General features: G+C 41.1%; 1 protein-coding gene across 1 annotated transcript in view; it reads right to left on the bottom strand.

Annotated features, from left to right (window-relative positions):
• Nucleotides 1-18,449, bottom strand: part of si:ch211-186j3.6 (neural-cadherin) — a 330,066-nt gene that overhangs the window by 72,424 nt on the left and 239,193 nt on the right. The window contains exons 21-22 of the mRNA XM_067400604.1: nucleotides 18,229-18,449; nucleotides 1,650-1,927 (exon numbers count right to left, since the gene is read on the bottom strand). The exon at nucleotides 18,229-18,449 is cut by the window's right edge and continues 6 nt beyond it. Coding sequence (XP_067256705.1) covers nucleotides 1,650-1,927; nucleotides 18,229-18,449 — 499 coding nt within the window. The remainder of the gene's footprint in view (nucleotides 1-1,649; nucleotides 1,928-18,228) is intronic.

Below are 18,449 nucleotides of genomic sequence, written 5' to 3'. Positions count from 1 at the left end.
AAATAAAAATAAAATACAACAGAAACTTATTTTGATGTGTAAAACAGATTCTTAACTAAAATTAGAAAAAAATGGCAGCAGCAATTTGCACTGTGTAAATAAAAATAAAGAAAATATTCAAAAAGTAGTATAATAATAAACTTTATTTTCTTTGCACTAAGTGTAAATAGTTGTTTGATGCTATTTATACTAAGTGCAATAAACAATTTATTCCCACTATTAAATACCTGTTAGGCACTTTATTTCCATTTTTATTTAACATAAACACCTCTCCTAGCTGATATGCGATGGGAAAAGGGAGAAGAATGAAGGCAGAATCTAACTTGAATCAGTCGCATCAAAAGCTAACACATCCACCTTACCCTCCACACCACTGCTCCTGTTAACAACAGGATTTCTTTTGTAATTTTACTGGCTCAATCAGACAATGGTGGGTCTGGTAAGTGTAAATAGCTTCTGCCAACAAGCCAGGCTCACTTGGTGTAAATAGTCACTCCGTACATTTATACCAATTTAATGCACATTAAAAACTAATGGAATTAATGTACTACAAATGCAATTTTGCTCTGACAAGGTCTTGAAATTCTTCATAGCATACTAAAATTAGTTATTTGAATGATGAAGACTTTCTTTGCTAATCACTGTTTCAGGGTTGATATTCCTGTTCCAATCACCATGTGAGGTTGTAATTATCTCAGACAGCTAGACAACAAACAACAGACAATTCAACTATTCTAATTAAACTTGCACATGCATTTAAAAGATCAAATTAGCTAGTTTTAATTAGAAGTAATGTATGGAAAAGTTGCCCGGCTTTCCAAAAGAAACATCACTTTTAATTAGAAATACATGTTCCAGTTTAGGCATATACACAACTTTCCTGCTTGGAAACAGAACGTAAAACACAAAACGTTTTGTTCAAAATATTCAACATGAGACATGGATCGCCTGCTTTGTTCAATTACAACCACGGCTAAAAAAAAAAAAAAAAAAAAAAAAAAAGGAAGAAGAAGAAGAAGAAGAAGAAGAAGAAGAAGAAGAAGAAGGCAAGAAGGCATTAGAGCTTTTGTTATTAACTCACGTCTGTCAGGTTTCCGTATAGTCTGAGGGGGGAAAAAAAATCCCCACCTAACAGTTTTCACAAGCTCCCTGCTCCCGCAAACCCATCCAATCCCAGTCACTCTGTATTGTTATTCAGGAAAGGAAATCAATATACCATGCCAGGTCTGGATAATTGAATAACACAGAAAAAGAAAGGTTCTTTCAGTCTCATATTTGAGAAAAATCTCAAAAGTGAGAAGATTAGACTTACAAAGAGTGGCTCGGGTCCATGTGGAAGTTCACTTGATCATGTCTCCTTTTTGCACATGAATGTGAGATAAGGACAAGGCATCTATGCATCTAAATGCATTGTTAATTTCATACAGTTTTATTAGGCAATTCTCAACCTAATGTAATGTTTAGACATTGAGTTTGCTCAAAGAGGTTGCATATGCTCAGGAACCTGCTGCAGATTACAGACTGCTAATGGAAGCCTGTTGCGAACATATCACTGCTATTATCTTCAGCTCACTCTCTCTCCATATGCAATGTTAAATCAAGTCATTCAAGTAAGCTCTGAGGCTCTCAAAGGAAAACCTATATCTCACCTATATCCGCTCTGCGTGTCCACGCAGACTCCTCCATTGTGGCAGGGGTTTCTGGGATAGACAGAGCAACTCTGGTGGAGGTGTTCACGTGCTGAGCAGCTGCAGACAGCTGTGGCTTCCACAGTCACTGACACTAGAGCCATGCTGCCTGAGTCGACAACCGCCGGCTTGTCAGTTACGCTGAGGTGGCTGGTGCAACCCCCTCCTCCTCGACAGTCAGCATCCACACACTCATCTACATGAACCTGGGTCACATTGACTTGAAGAAAAGACTGGAGCTGGATGGGAAGGGGACATGGAAAGAGAGCGAGAAAGTAAGTCAATCACTTGAGAAAATACTCCCATAATGGTGAAAAAAACAGAACTAAAAAAAAAAAAAAATTCTAAAAGAAAGAAAAGAACACATGTCATCAGATATTATAAAGTAAGGTCAGCTTGTTCGCAAGCTGTTTCACAGACATCTTTCATGCTTGAAACTCTGATTGGGTGATGCGAGAGATAATACCCGCATCTCGTACCTTCTGATGGTCATTCATGTTTATTTAATGCAATAACTAGTAGTAAGGGATGATCGGTTCACACTGAACTGAGGCACATACACTGATTTAACCACATTAAAGAGTGTCAAAATGACTTTTTTATTTCAGATTAATAATAATTATTGGTCGATTTAGTAAAAGTGACACGTGAAGGCCAAAAATGGTAACCCATACTTGGAATTTTTCCTCTGCATTTAACCCATCCAGTTAGTGCACACACATTAGGAGCAGTGAGTAGTGAACACACACACAAATACACACACACACACACACACACATCCCTACACGCATACACACACACACACACACACACACACACACACACACACACACACACACTAGGAGTAGTGTGCAGTCATTTTTGCTGTGGCACCTGGGGAGTGATTCAGGGTAAGGTGCTTGGCTCAAGAGCACCTCAGTCATTTCCTGCCAGTATTGAGACTCAAACCTGCAACCTTCAGGTTACCAGCCTGACTCTCTAACCACTGGGCCACGACTTTATATTAGGTGTCTTCTGCTGCCAAGTGCTTACATCAAAAAATGTTAGGTACAATGTGCTTTTTGTGTTCATGTTGTATTGCAAAACACTTTTGCTGCTAATGAGGTGGGATACGCGTAAGGTTAGGGACAGGTTTGGTGGTATGGGTAGGTAGAGTTAAGATGTAAGGTGAAGATCAACAGTGTAATTATAGATGTTATTAAAGAAACGAATTACAGCTGTAATTAGATGCAGGTATTTTTAAATACAAGTGCAATAAAAAAAACATGTATGTACACAATGAGTGCACTGTATCAAATTACTACAATGTACTCATAATACAATTTTGTCCATTATACCGATGGTATCATGATACAGTGATTCTGAAAAAACCTACTTTATTCTTTGCCGGACAATTTGATGTAGACCTATGTGTAACAGAAGAGGCAAAAAAGTGTTTGTTCACAGTATTTGTATTTATGTACATTGTGATGTCTGTTTCAAAAAAGTCTTGCAAAGTGCACAGTGCCTGAAAACATAAAATTTCTGGACTTCTGGAAATAAATAAAATAAATAATAAAAAAAAAAATCTGGCAGACTGGCAGAATGCCAGAAAACAACATTTCTGGATTCTGGAAATAACAGAAATACATAAACAAATTAAAGCTGCAAGCAGCGATGAAAGGGCCCTCGCACCCGGGCTCACCGCCACCCGTTGGCCTCAGGAAAACAGCGAACAGTGGGCGACATGCATGTAAGCGAGTAAATACAGGAGAATTATGGCAAAATCATGTAAAAGTGTCACACTTCCTGCTGCCAACAGGTGGCGCTATAGCTAACTGAATATTGTCAAATAGATGTCTTTAGGCCAGGACTCTTATCACACATGTGAAGTTTGGAGCAGATCAGACATAGTATGCCTGAGTTACAACAGCTTCCTCTTTCATGGCGAAACATCAGACTTTGTTAGTCCGCCACGGACACGCCCTTCAATGAAAACTCAAGATCTTTGAAATTTATCATCGCTAAGGTCTTAAGTTTAGACTGTTAGATGTGTGTACCAAATTTCATACCTGTACGTGAAACGTAGTGTCAGGGGCACTTAGTTGAAATTTTTAGGTGGCGCTATCGAGCCATTTTGCCACACTTAATTCTGAAACCCATATCAGACGTAAATGTTCACCACTTCTGACGCATCTGCAAAGTTTCATGAGTTTTCGAGTATGTTTCAGCCCTCAAAAAAGTGATTCACCTTACATGGCGAAACATCAGACTTTGCCAGTCCGCCACGGACACGCCCTTCAACGAAAACTCAAGATCTTTGCAATTTAACATCTCAAAGGCCTTCAGATTAGACTGGCCATATATGATGTGCTTCTGGTTTAATCTCTATGAGGAGTTAATCACAGTGTAAAACATGTCATTTCCTGTTACCCACAGGTGGCGCTATGACTGTAACTGAATATTGTCATATAGATGTCTTCAGGTCAGGACTCTAATAAAACATGTGAAGTTTGGGGCAGATCAGACATTGTATGCCCGAGTTACAACAACTTCCTGTTTCATGGCGAAACATTGAAATTTGCCAGGCTGCCACGGACATGATCTTCAGTGACAACTCTAGATCTTCGCAATTTAACGTCATAAAGGCCTTTAGATTAGACTGACCAAATATGATGTTGATCTGATTAAAGCTCTAGGAGGAGTTTGTTAAAGTACAACATGTGGAAATGGCAAAAACTGCCAAAATGTTGTAGAGAAAATTCAAAATATCTCACTTCCTGTTGGGTTTACAAACTTTGCACCCAGGGGCTTTTTGTAGGTATTGGGCTGTTACATCTGTCTACCAAATTTCATAACTGTACGTGAAATGTAGAACGAAGGGCGCTTAATTGAAATTTTGTAGGTGGCGCTATTGAGCCATTTTGCCACACCTAATTCTGAAACCCATATCAGATGTAAATTTTCACCACTTCTGACGCGTGTACAAAGTTTCATGAGTTTTTGAGAACGTTTAGGCCCTCAAAAATGCGATTCATTTTGGAGAAAAAGAAGAATTGGCTGAGCAATTCCAATAGGGTCCTCACACCATCGGTGCTCGGGCCCTAATAATGAATTTGAAAAATAAATATATACACATTTCAGTTCTTAACAAAGAAGTTCACCCTCTGCAGCAGCTCAGGCGACAACAGCACCGAATCGGCATGTTAATGTGATGATATGACGTAGCCAGCACGTGGAGGCTTGTTTACGTTTTTAACCAATGATATATCAGATATTTATTTGACACCGCTTTCAGTCAATCGTTTGTTTGACCAGAGATCTTACAGCATTAGATGCTATGCTGCTGCGTCCTAATAAAGATTCTAGAGCGTTTTTTTTAGGCCGATTCAGCGCAACTCCAAAAAGGAGGACAAATGAGTGTCCGGCTTGAGGCTGTGCTGGACGCCGGACAGGAGGCTTAAAATCTGGACTATCCGGCCAAAATCCGGACGTATGGCCACCCTAAGTCTTGCTGTTTAACCCATTTAGGCTGCTAGGTGTCTATGCTACTTACACTGGTGTCTATGCAGTCTTTTCAGCTGAGCTACCTTCAAATTGGCATACAAATGGCAAAGCAAGTCCAACCAAGTTAACCAAAAAGACCCCAAACCCATTTGTTTATATTGCTCTGAGGCATAAAAAGCATTCAGAGAGCCCGTGCTTTTCCACAAGCACATAAACGACGTGCAGATACTCCAATGTCCCCAGGAATGCCTCTCAACTTCCACACCATTTATTCAAATCCAACATCTGAAGTGGAGCAGTTTGCTCTGTGGTGGACTGAGCAGTCACACAGTGATTGACTTGTCCTCCACAAACCCATGTGGCCAGACACACTTAAGGGGAAATAGAGGGGTGAAGAAACAGGAGGTATCGAGGGATACAGACACAGAGAAGATAGAGACAGATGTTCAAAGTGATAACTACTCCACGATTAGCTGGGACCTATTTGCCAGGACACTATTCTGACTCTGATAGTAGCTCATGGAGAGGTATTTTCTACACAGCCGCTGTGGCAGAGGGCTGTGGGTGATTGATGATGCTGTTTATGTTGATTTTGCTGTTTATGTGTGATCTGAGGGGAAACTCTGAGGGTGCACAGAGATATGGAGCATTGCGCACAACAGGGCCGGTGAGGCAGAAACTGTGGGAGCAGCGTTAGGCTGCAGAAAGGGGTTTATTTTAAATGAAGATTAACATAAAATCTTAAAGTCCACATGTAGTCAATTATTTTATCCCTTAAAACTCATCTTTGATCATCAAAATGACATATTAAAAAAAAAAAAAAGTGAAAAAAAATTCGTCATGCCTTAAAATAGCTTGAATGTAACTTTACAACCTTGCCTCATTTAATATACATGAATCAGTGAATATGCAAATTAGCCCCACCTCCACTCGCTCACTCCAGCTCGGAGAGTCTAGTGATGCCATGACGAGCAATTTGTTGTTTGTGCTGTGGATATTTAAGAAAAAAGCTTACTCCGCTTTGTATATTCAGTTTAATTTCTGACGCTTAAATTGTGTTTTAAATTATGAATTGGTAAAACGCCTTTGCAAAACGGTCTGAATCCACTTGCATTTCTTTGGACTGCTCTCGATACTCTGGTATCGAGAGAACAAGCTGCCATTTTCCTCTGTGCACATGCGCTAAATGGATGTTTGACAATTTCATTGCTTTTTGAAGTTCAGATTTAAAAAAACATTCAGATAAACATGAAATAAATGCACATCCTTGAATGAACACAGATTTCCAGCGTATTTACTTGAAGTTATCAGGTAGGCTAATATTTATGGTTTGATCCATTCCAGAGGTGGCCAAAACCAGAATTTATAATGGACTGAATAGCTCTCTCAGAACTTGACGTGCGATTCCACACTAACTGACATATGCACATGAATCACGGTCACACGCACATGTTCAGAGTAATATTTTTTTAGCTATGTTTTATAGTATTAAAATATTTCGAAGGACAAAAACATTAACTTTATTGGCTTTACTTCAAGTCAGCTGTCACTTTACTTTGGCGCGAGCTCCTATGCGCTCACACACTTGGCACAGCCTTTGCGATGGTTCTGTCATTACTTAATATGAATTAATATAATTAGTCTTTTGCTTGACTACGTTAGCAAACAGATAATAATGTGTTTCTAATGTTACACACACCGTTCCTGTTCTTTATCTCAGAGTCAGACAGCTGCCTTCTAACAATCAGTATCCATACAAACACTTTGAACAACTCAATGTCAGTGGAGAAGGGCATATAGTTCATCATAACATTGTAATAGACTCGCTATATTGATAAATCTACACAATTATTCATATCAACAGAAAATTTACCGGGATAACCTGGCTTCTCTTGAGACTTTCCTGCTTCAGAGTGGTCATGTCGTTGTAATTGGTTAATAATGAACTGCACTTCTACAGCATTTATTAATCTTTGTTAATGTTATTTCAACATTTACTAATACATTATTAAAATCTTGTTAACATTAGTAAATTGCACTGTGAAATAACATGGACAAACAATGAACAACTGTATTTTCATTAACTAATGTTAATGAAACATTCTCCTGGCACACGAGGGAGATCCTGAAGTGGGGCAAACCCTGTTTCTCCAGTTGCTTCTCCGAAATTCCAGTTCCCAAGTCTCCATGTTCCAAGAAGATCTCCATCTGTACTACTTCCATTGAAAGCCCAATAGAGAAACGCTCCACAGACATTCCATTCTTTTACGCCCCCTTCAGTGACGTCTTCTGCCCGCAACGCGCCTCCAAGCTTCCTCCACACCGGCCATGGGACTGTGCCATAGATCTTTTACCGGGTGAACCAGTGCCTAGGGGAAGGATTTAGTGCTGGAGGAGAAGGCCATGGAAGAAAACATAGAGGAAGCCCTTAACCAAGGATATATACGCCCGTCTACTTCCCCTGCTGCCTCAAGCTTCTTCTTTGTGGCTAAAAAGGACGGAGGCTTGCGGCCCTGCATAGATTATCGCTCCTTAAACAAGATAACCATAAAGTTCCGGTACCCACTTACCCTCGTCCCAGCGGCCCTGGAACATCTCCATGGTGCCACTGTGTTCACCAAGCTGGACCTCCGCAGCGCATATAACCTCATCCGGATACGCGAGGGGGACAAGTGGAAGACCGCCTTCGTCACGCCCACCGGCCATTATGAATACCTGGTTATGCCCTATGGACTCGTCAACGCCCCCTCCGTATTCTAGGATTTCATTCATGAGGTGCTCAGGGAGTTCCTCCACAAGTTTGTTTTCGTGTACATAGATGATATCTTGATTTACTCCCGGAGCCCGGCCGAACATCGCCACCACATTGCGGAGGTCCTCCAACGCTTACGGCAATACCATCTGTTCCTCAAGGCAGAAAAGTGCTCATTTCACCAACCCTCAGTCCACTTCCTGGGTTACTTCATTGATCACAGTGGCACGAGGGGAAGGTAGAAGCCATCAAGCCCTGGCCTGCTCCCACAACCATCAAAGAACTCCAACGCTTCCTAGGCTTCGGCAATTTCTACCGTCGCTTCATCAAAAACTACAGTTCCATCGTCCATCCACTAACCTCCTCCGTCACCAGCCCAAGTCTCTGTCCTGGTCCGAAGAAGCCACCAACGCCTTCGAAGCCCTCAAGGAAGCCTTCACCATTGCTCCCCTCCTCATCCACCCGGACCCTGACCTGCCCTTTGTCGTTGAGGTGGATGCTTCCACCACAGGAGTGGGAGCGGTACTCTCACAGCAGCAGGGGAATCCAAGTAGACTCCACCCATGTGCCTTCTCCCACAAACTCAACCCGGCAGAGGTCAATTACGACATCGGTGACCGTGAGCTCCTGGCCGTCAAGCTTGCTCTGGAGGAATAGAGGCATTGGTTGGAGGGAGCCAATCATTCCTTTCAAGTACCCACCGACCATAAAAACTTGGAATACCTCAAAGCTGCCAAAAGACTCAACCCTTGTCAAGCCTGCTGGGCCATATTCTTCTCCAGATTTGATTTCACGATCTCCTATCGCCCCGGCTCCAAGAACGTTAAAGCTGATGCCTTGTCCCGTCTCCATGCACCTGAGGAAAAGAATGAATCTCCTGAAACCATCCTTCCAGAATCCATCTTCGTGGATCCCATCCAATGGTCTGAAGAGACTTTACCCTCCTCCAATGCCTCCTCCTACACTCCGCCGGGTTGTCCCCAGGGCCTTCAGTACGTCACCCGGACACGTCGCACTACACTTATACACTATGCTCACTCATCACTTGGCACTGGTCACCCGGGGGTCAATGAGACCCTTTCGTTGCTTAAGGAGCGCTTCTGGTGGCCCAACATGGCCAGGGATGTCAGAAGGTACGTGCAGGGCTGCAGGGAGTGCGCCATCGCCAAGAGCCCTCGTCACCTGCCAGCCGGCAAGCTCCCTCCGCTGCCCGTTCCTGAGCGACCATGGTCACACCTGGTCACACCTTGACTTCATCACGGATCTCCCGGCATCGGATGGTCACACCTGTGTCCTCGTGGTAGTAGACCGATTCTCCAAGGCCTGCCGTCTCATCCCCCTGAGGGGTCTACCTACCGCCTTAACTACAGCAGAACTTATGTTTAACCACATCTTCCGATATTATGGAATCCCCGAAGACATTGTATCAGACCGAGGGCCCCAATTCATCTCCCGTGTCTGGAAGGCCTTCCTGTCGCTCCTGGGTGTGACCGTCAGTCTGTCATCTGGCTAACATCCTCAGACGAACGGGCAGACGGAACGGAAGATCTAGGAGATTGGCCACTTCCTGCGTACCTTCTGTCATGGCCACCAGAACTCCTGGAACCAGTATCTGGGTTGGGCTGAGTACGCCCAGAACTCTCTCCGCCAACCTTCCACCGGTCTAACACCCTCCCAATGCGTACTCGGTTTCCAACCCCCGCTGTTCCCCTGGGACGGGGATCCCTCCAATGTCCCTGCAGTCGATCCTACCAACCGGGGCAGAAGGTCTGGCTGTCAACAAGGGACATCAGGCTGCGTCTGCCCTGCAAGAAGCTGAGTCCTCGCTTCATTGGCCCATTCACCATCACCAGACAGATCAATCCAGTCATGTATCGTTTGCAACTTCCACCTCAATACAAGATTCACCCAACCTTTCATGTCTCCTTATTAAAACCTCACCAGCCTTCTGTTTCTCCCTCCACAGAACCTGACGTGGCAGCCGCCGAGCCCCCCCTCCACACATCCTGGACGACGGTGCTGCTTACGAGGTTCGCAAGATACTGGACTCCCGGCGCCGTGGTGGTCTACTTAAATATCTTGTCGACTGGGAAGGCTACGGCCCCGAGGAGCGCTCATGGGTGCCTAGAGACGATATCCTCGATCCCAATCTTTTACAAGCATTCCATGCCAGCCACCCTGACAGACTTGCCCCACGCTCAAGAGGACGAACACCACGACGTCAGGGTCCTCGGCCCTCGGAGCGGGCCGTAGGAGGGGGGGGGGGGGACCTGTCACAGACACATCAGGTTCCTCCTCCTTCCAATACCCACGCACACAATCACCAGAGTACTAATCGCTGCCACCTGCACGTCATCATCTCAGCAATCACCACCACCTTAAAAACCCCACACTCACACACAGTCACTGTCCGGTCTCGTTCGTACCATATCTCCATGTGTACTTACCTCAAGGACTCCAAACTGCTACTTACCTGCCTCCAACGTCTCCAGTGTCTCCTGTCTTCCTCGTGTGCTTCTCCAACTGTGTGTGAGTGTTCCCAGTCTCCAGTCTCCAGCGTGATTCTCCATATTCCTCCTACAATCAACAAAAGGACAGTATCAACTCTTCTATCTACATACCAAGCTTCTATCATTGCCATATACTCACCGTTATCTCTGCTGATATCAATAAAACATTGTACTTGCTTTTACATCTGCCTCCGAGCCGTCTCTGTTGTAACACATATAGTGAAAATCGGATGGTGTTATGGTGATGATACATGAGTCAACTTTTTGAGCAATGTTGCTTGGGCACTTTCCCATTGAGAATGAGAAACAAATTTCTATCTGGATACTTTAGATAGGTTGTGGGCAATTTTTTGAGATCCTCCAATCAAAGTGCTAGTGCACAAAGTTTAATGCTTAAAATACCTAACTTAATGCTCAAAATACCAACAGGTGTCCAGTGTGCATAGGATGTAATTTAGCCATTGAATGTTTTTAGTTATATACTAAAAAGACATGTTTTGTTTAACATATGCAGTGGTGTAGGCTGTTGAGAGTATGGCATGTGAACGTAGCTTGTGACGTGATCGACCCGGGTTCGAATCTGCCTTGTGCCAAACTCACTCTTCTCCCTTTTTCTATCACAAATCAGATCGGAAAGGCATTTATATTTAATAAAAAAGAAGAAAATATTTGAAAAGTTTAAATGAAGTGCCTAACAAGTGTTTATAATAAAGTATTTATTGGGTTGGCAATAGATTTGCTCCTCTCTGATTGGTTGCTGCCAACTGTCCGTTGCCCAAATTAGTTGCTCTGTGTCTCACCAGGTTGCATGTTGATGGCAACATTGCTCAAAAAGTTGCCCTGTGTATCATCAGCTTGACTGCTCTAGTTGGCACTCATAGCCCCTCCTTTTCTTTCCTTCATCTTTCGCTATAATACTGTCAAATACACAAAATGCTTACATAAACACAGTTGGTTATGTCTGAAGTGAGTCGAGAAAATCGGACGTGTGCAGGTCTTAAAGTGACAGCATCCTAATAGTTAGCGGACCCTAAAGGGATAGTTCACCCAAAAATTAAAATCCTGTCATCACATACTCCCTTTTAAGTCGTTTTAAACCTGAATGAGTTTCTTTCTTCTGTTGAACACAAAAGAAAATATTTTGAAGAATGTGGGTAACCTAACAGTTGCTGGTCCCCATTCATTTTCATAGAAGGAAAAAAATATATAATGTGGAAATCACTGGGGACCATCAACTGTTTGGTTACCCACATTCTTCAAAATATTTTCTTTTGTATTAATAAGAGGAAAGAATTATTCTGTCAGCAATATATGCAATACAAAATATATATTTTAAAATATGTTAAATATTTTATATGTTAGATATATTTTAAAATATGTTAAATAGCATGGAATATTTAGTATGCTTGTGCTTATATAAAATGATTTGATAAAATGAAATTTGTAAAAATATAAAAATAATAACAATAAAAATTATAATAATAAAAACAATAAAATTATTGTGGTACAAGACACTGTGGCATGGCAATCATCATTGCTATAGCCCCAGGGCCCAACGTGTTCTTAATCCGGGCCTGTGCACATGGGACGAGATGGGTATACAGAGGAGAGGTTCATTCAGCATTTAATGGCACCATTAATTTCAGATGCACCTCATCACACTTTGCCTGCCAGGTCTGTTACTGTGCCACTCCTCTCGTATGCCTGTTCCAACTGGATGCCCAGATTGGGGTGGCATTCGAAGGGATGGGGGCACCGCAAACATAAAAAGAGGTGGCCTCTCTGTGACAGCATTCATATGTAATGTGCACATGCACATTTTATTTTTGTTAGTTATTAACAAAATAACTTTAAAATTACAAAATATTAACAAAATAATGATTTTAAAATAAAGGCCATCATGATAAGGCACTAGTTCATTTGATTTTTTGGCTGACAGCCAACCAATGGCCGATATTAAAACAAACAAACAAATAAAAATCCAAATTTTCAAATGCTAGGTATCAATTGATATATACAACATTAAATAATTACTGCAACTAAGTGAACATCCGATATCGAACATCCAATCTGGGCTGCTTTATCGCTGAAAACCAATATAGTGACAAGATAACATACATCCCTATAAATAATGGTAACACTTTACAATAAGGTTCATTAGTTAACTACAATTGTTAACGTGAGGTAATTATGAACTGCACTTCTGCAGCATTTATTAATCTTTGTTATGTTAATTTCAACATTTACTAATACATTATTAAAATCTTGTTAACATTAGTTAATGCACTGTGAACTAACATGGACAAACAATGAACAACTGTATTTTCATTAACTAACGTCAACAAAGATTAACAAATACAGTAACATACATATTGCTCATAGTTAGTTCATGTTAGTTAATGTACTAACTAATGTTTAACTAATGAACCTTATTGTAAAGTGTTACCTAAAAATGATCAAAGCAGAAGAAAAAGCAGGATACACAAGCTCCTGCACCTCAAATATTAAAGAGATGCTTTCCAAACACTAGAGGTTTTTTTTTTTACAAGTGCCAAAACATTTATCCAACTGTGGAAGCATAGTCAGTTCAGTTTTTCCTGTTGTTGTTAATTGTTCCATGTTTCTGGGCCACTTAAAGTAAAACCAATAATGTGTAATTTTAAACATAATCAAAATCAGTGTGATTTCTCATTGAATTTCATTAACCGACCTTTAATGGTTCGAGTGTCCATGTGTATCTCAAGTTTGTGCCTGACTGACTGCAGATCTACTCAAGCACATAACTGCACTACAGAGTCCCTGTGGATCAGATCCAGGAGTTGTTTTCAAGACACACACAAACACACAAATACGCATTTGAAGCTGCAGAGCGTAGAGATGCCTGGTGTTAAACATTCACCCACACACACACTTGACTCTCTCTCCTTCTATTCTCATGGTTCTGGGTCTTTACAGACACACACATGCACACACAATGTGGATCCTCAACAGAGCATTCAGGTCTGACTCCCACGTTCACGCCTGCTTGAGGAGGTGATTTGCATGTATTACCTCGGACGTTAAACACTGCAACACTGAGGTCTTGCATTTCATTTCAGACAACTAATAAACCATTAGTTTATATGAGCCAGTTAGGCTCATGTAACAGGAGCCTACACAGTAGAGAAGATACACCCACTCCCTCGTCTAATCCTTCTTCTGGATGTTCTCATTTCTCTTTCTCGCTCTCCATTTATTTTTTTCTCTCTCTTCCTATTCCTGGAGGAGAGCGTGGAATTTCTTCACCATCTCCTGCTCACTGGTACTGTCAGCTCATTTCTCAGAGGCCCTCTGAGGTGCCCGTCGGGACTGAAACAAAAATTCCCAGAATTCCCTGAGGGAAACTTCCACAGAGGCTCAATGATAGCACAAGAGGACACCCAAGAGATATACAAAGCAGGATCTGCATAGTACATACATAAACGGACAAACCGGTAGGAGGGCTGGAGCTTATTTTGTGCTCCTCGCTCACAGGCACTAAACTTCTATTGGACCAGTGGCCTTTTCATGTTTCTGTTGTATTATTCAAAACAGTGTACACTTTTTAAACATTTGATTTGCGAAGAAGGAGTTCAACAACCGCCAAAGGGTGTTTTGGTGAGTGACCCAAAAAAAAAAAAAGCATGGTGAGATGTGGAAACGATCCACATGATACTGTTTCACATGACTGAGCTTTTCTTTCAAAAAGAAAAACTAGAGGTTTTCTTGTGCCAAAGCAAACCTGAAAGAGCTAACATTCACATAAAAGAACAGACGGGATCGATGGGAGGTGCTGCGCCAAATAAAACTTAAAGTTGCAACAAACCAAGTAGTAATTTCAAAATTATTTAAATTATTCTGAAAGAAAAAAAAATTAGCAAGACAAAAGAAAGTGTGGGTGTGCGCGAGTCAACAATTGCCTGAATAAAAGGGCAGAGGCAAAGCGCACTGCCTTCGTGTTTGATATGTAATTACGAAGATTTCTGCAAAAGCTGAAGTGATGAGATGTGTTTTTGAGAAAGGCCAGTGTGAAATGACTCTGACAGCGAAGATCCAGCTGAAAGCTTTAAAATAATTGTATTTCCACTCCTTTATATTGTGAACTCAAATAGAGCGAGAGATTCAATGGTATCCGATTAAATGTAGAGAATGGCTCTAATTGTTCTTTGTTCATCTTCACTGGTTCCTTCTGCATTTTGACCTACTCACTATAGGTGCTGTATTTCTAAAACGTGCCTTGTATGTTTATTCTGAGGGGTAAATCTTATGAGAACATTTTTTTCTGCAAATGTGCTTTAGTTTAGTTTGCTAAAGCCCTAAATGCAAGCTTTGCATTTGAACAGATTCGCCCTTCAATTTTACCACAAATAACAAGCTTCCTTGAAAAGTTTTTCTTCCTCCCGTGCTTTTTTCCCTGTTTATCATTGACTCCTAGTCTTTCATCAGGACTCACTATCACCACAGGGAGATTTGATTCTGGTTTTCAAGCTTGACGCAACAGTGTGTGTTTTTGTGAAGCGTCTGACACTTCACAGGGTGTCACTTCAGTTGTGTGTATTGCAGAAGGGGTTTTAGGGGGCTAGATAGAAGGGCACACCCCTGGGAGATGAGCAGTGTGCTCCGAAAATCCGCTTCCCCCATCCTAGCATGGCCGCGGGGGAATCCTGAGCTCTTCAAAGTGTGTGTTGTGGCAGCAGGGGAGTAAAGTGAAAAGTAAGGGGAAGAGAGAAGAGTACTGGAGATCATTGCAGTGTATTAAGAATCATTTAAAAGTTACAAACGTGAGAGGGGCTCCTCTCTGTCTCTCTCCTGCTGTTTTCACTCGTTTCTTCCAGCCCTCTTGTAAGCCAACATCACACGCCCTACTCGACACATCCGACATGCAGCGAATGCAGCCGCCATACCAGCCAAAAATAGAAAAACGCAATTACATCAGATTCAGAGGCAATAGTTCTATGTGTGAACATGAACTGGCTGTTCTCTCTAATCTCTATGGCAAATTTCATTTCACTATTCCTTGTCTTGGAATCTCTCCAATTACTATGGGTGGAGACCCGTAACTTACTTTCCATATCACTGAGTTCATCTATAATTAACTCCCTAAATTTTCACTTTCCTCTTCCACTACTTCTAGCTCTGAATAATGGAATGAGTCAAATGGGAGGGAAGCAAATGAGAAAGAGAATAAGGGAAAGTTTTGAGTAGTTTTTCCTGAAGATTAGAATTCCAATCATTAATAACCTCTAGCCTCCATCAGTACTACTTTCACCTTCTCAGCTCACCATTTCCAAGCCATTGCCAAGCCTCTTTACACCATGTAATTAGTTCTGATCACTGATTTTGCATAGGAGACTGATGCATTTAGATATGTTGAATGTTTTCAATCCACATCAAAGCTCCTTCACTTTTAGCCGTGTCTTTTCTAAGAAGGGAATGCAGGTAATGTGTTGTATAAATGAAAAGAGAGCCAGAGAGAGTCAGAGGTGACTCTTTAGGCTTGATTGAAAAGGTACAAAGAGGGATGGGTTAATACATCAAGTCTCATTTCGTTATGTACAAGTAAAAGCAAAAGTAATTTGTGTTAAAGCTTTCAGTTATTCCACATTGAAGTGTGCATGCATTTAGAGTGATTTCTAGGTTAATTACAAAGTCAAATCTGATCCATGGGTTTCAAAGACGTCACTTCTGCTATGCCCGCTGCCATATTTGTGTCCGAGATGGTAACTAACACAGCAGCGATTTATCGTACTGATGATCATCAGATGTTCGTGATCCTTATTTTATTTTCTCCAACTGTGTTTTGTCCCTTAAAGACATTTCTACAGTATGCCAAGAGAAACATCGCCATACACTGGAGAAAGTGTTACCAAAAATATGTTAATATGTTATTAACAACAACAACAACAAAAATAATAATAATAACAAAATACCTAAATGCAAACAAGTCATTTGACAACATTATTTAGACTATAAAGAAACAAAATTGATAACTACAATTAAATAAATAATTGGAAATAAGGAAATGATTTTAATCAAACCATATGTTGATGAAAATATGAGAACAATACAAGTGCTAGTTATCAAAAATAATGCATTAATGTTTTTGAAAAAGAAAAAATGAAACAGTTTTAATATTACTAGTAAACATTTTTATACAATGTATGCACGGCGTACACGAACAAACATACATGGCCTGTCACAGTTCTTCAAGAATCGGTTGCAACGGTTTTTGGATTATCAGTACATAACCGAGAACCGCTTCTTTCGGACATGTCCGATTTGAGAACCAATGAGCTGTGCATGCGTGTAACTTTTCAAGAGAAAGAAAAGTACATTAGTCATGTTTTACTGAACATCGGAAAGTGTGATAATATAAAACATACTGGAAATATGTTTATGACTTCATTCAAAATACAAAAAGTTTATTGTGCTTTTCCAAATACACATTAATAGATTGTGTACAACAGATTAATAACATACAAAATACTGTACATAATAAACTACATGCCAACATGAACATAATATTTTGTACACAGATCAAACTAATGTTCAGAAATAGTTCTACAAATTTATTTTTATATATTAATGTTATTTAAAAAGCAATATAGTAAAAGTTGTGCAGTTGTGCTTTCAAGTTATTTTTTTTTAAAGATTGGAAACAATTAAAGCTGCAGTCTGTGATTTTTGGCCCTCTAGTGGTTAATAAACAGAACTGCACACGTCTTGCGGAAGAACATTGCAGACGGAGCTACTTTTCTTCATGTATGTCTATGGCGAGTCACGCAGTTACTGTGATACTCTGCAGTGGGTCCTACAGTTCCGGTCTGAAATAGTCCGAATATAAACACTTATTATAAGTGTACCATAATGATTCAGGGTAAGACAAAAACACAGTTTGGAAAATGGATTCATGTTTTACATTCTCATTATATAATTTTTGTAAATTTTGAACACAAAAAAAGTTGAGGACAGCAGCTTTAATTGTTTGTAAAACTATTAAACTAAACATTTATTTGTTTCATAAAAAATCCATGAACAGCTTATTTAATTTCTAAACAAGGTGATATAAAGATAAAAAATGATGTAATCTACAGCGAGAGCAAACAAGCGACTCTCAATCTCGTTCTCGAGTAGAATTGGTTGCAATGGTTTTCGGATCATCATTGCACAACCGAGAACCGCTTCTTTCGGACGTGTCCGATTTGAAAACCGATGAGCTGATGATACTGCGCATGCGTGATTCAGCGTGTGATCTGAAGCTACCGAACAGTAATAGGTTAACTAGGACAATGGATGCTATAAGAGGACTTGAATGAGGGGCCAATCTCGTTTGCACATCACTGCCTGTATATGTGTTTGGATGCTTTAGATGCAAAACTAAATTGTAAGAAACATTTCAGATAATAATGATGTTTTAGTTGACCAATGTTATGATATATATTTGAATGTGTTAAGTGTTTTTTCATCCCGGCCTGCGATAGACGATGTCATCGCGGATGACGCCATTACGTCGGAGCGTAAAAGAACCGGTGAACCGTTTTTTTTTTCAACCGGTTTACTGAATCGAACTGTCTGAAAGAACCAGTTCACGAAAAAGAACCAAACTTCCCATCACTAGAACCTTCTGGAAGTGTTTCGTTGGCCTTCCTCTGGTAGTTGTGGCTGAAACAGGTCACGCAGTTGTGACCGGACACAAATATGGTGGCGATAAAATACAGTGACGTCACATGAAACCCATGGATATCCATATCAAAGTGCTTCCGACAAGCCTTACTTTTTGTTTATGAGCTGCAAGATATCCATGTACTCGCTCAGCCCTGAGGAACGGCACGCTGTGAACAGAGAACCTCACATCCAGAGTCCTGTCCCGCACCTCCACCAGGCTGAAAATGTTGACGCTGTCTGCCCCCACCGACAGCATGTCTGACAGGAAGTCGCCTAGCAGCTCGTACCTGCTCTTCAGATTGCCACGACGTTCCATGAACTCTGAGGCGG

The sequence above is a fragment of the Chanodichthys erythropterus genome, chromosome 11 (assembly GCF_024489055.1).
Source record: "Chanodichthys erythropterus isolate Z2021 chromosome 11, ASM2448905v1, whole genome shotgun sequence".
Classification (NCBI taxonomy): domain Eukaryota; kingdom Metazoa; phylum Chordata; class Actinopteri; order Cypriniformes; family Xenocyprididae; genus Chanodichthys; species Chanodichthys erythropterus.
Note: the sequence above shows the minus strand (reverse complement) of the source record. Positions and strands in the feature narration are given on the sequence as shown.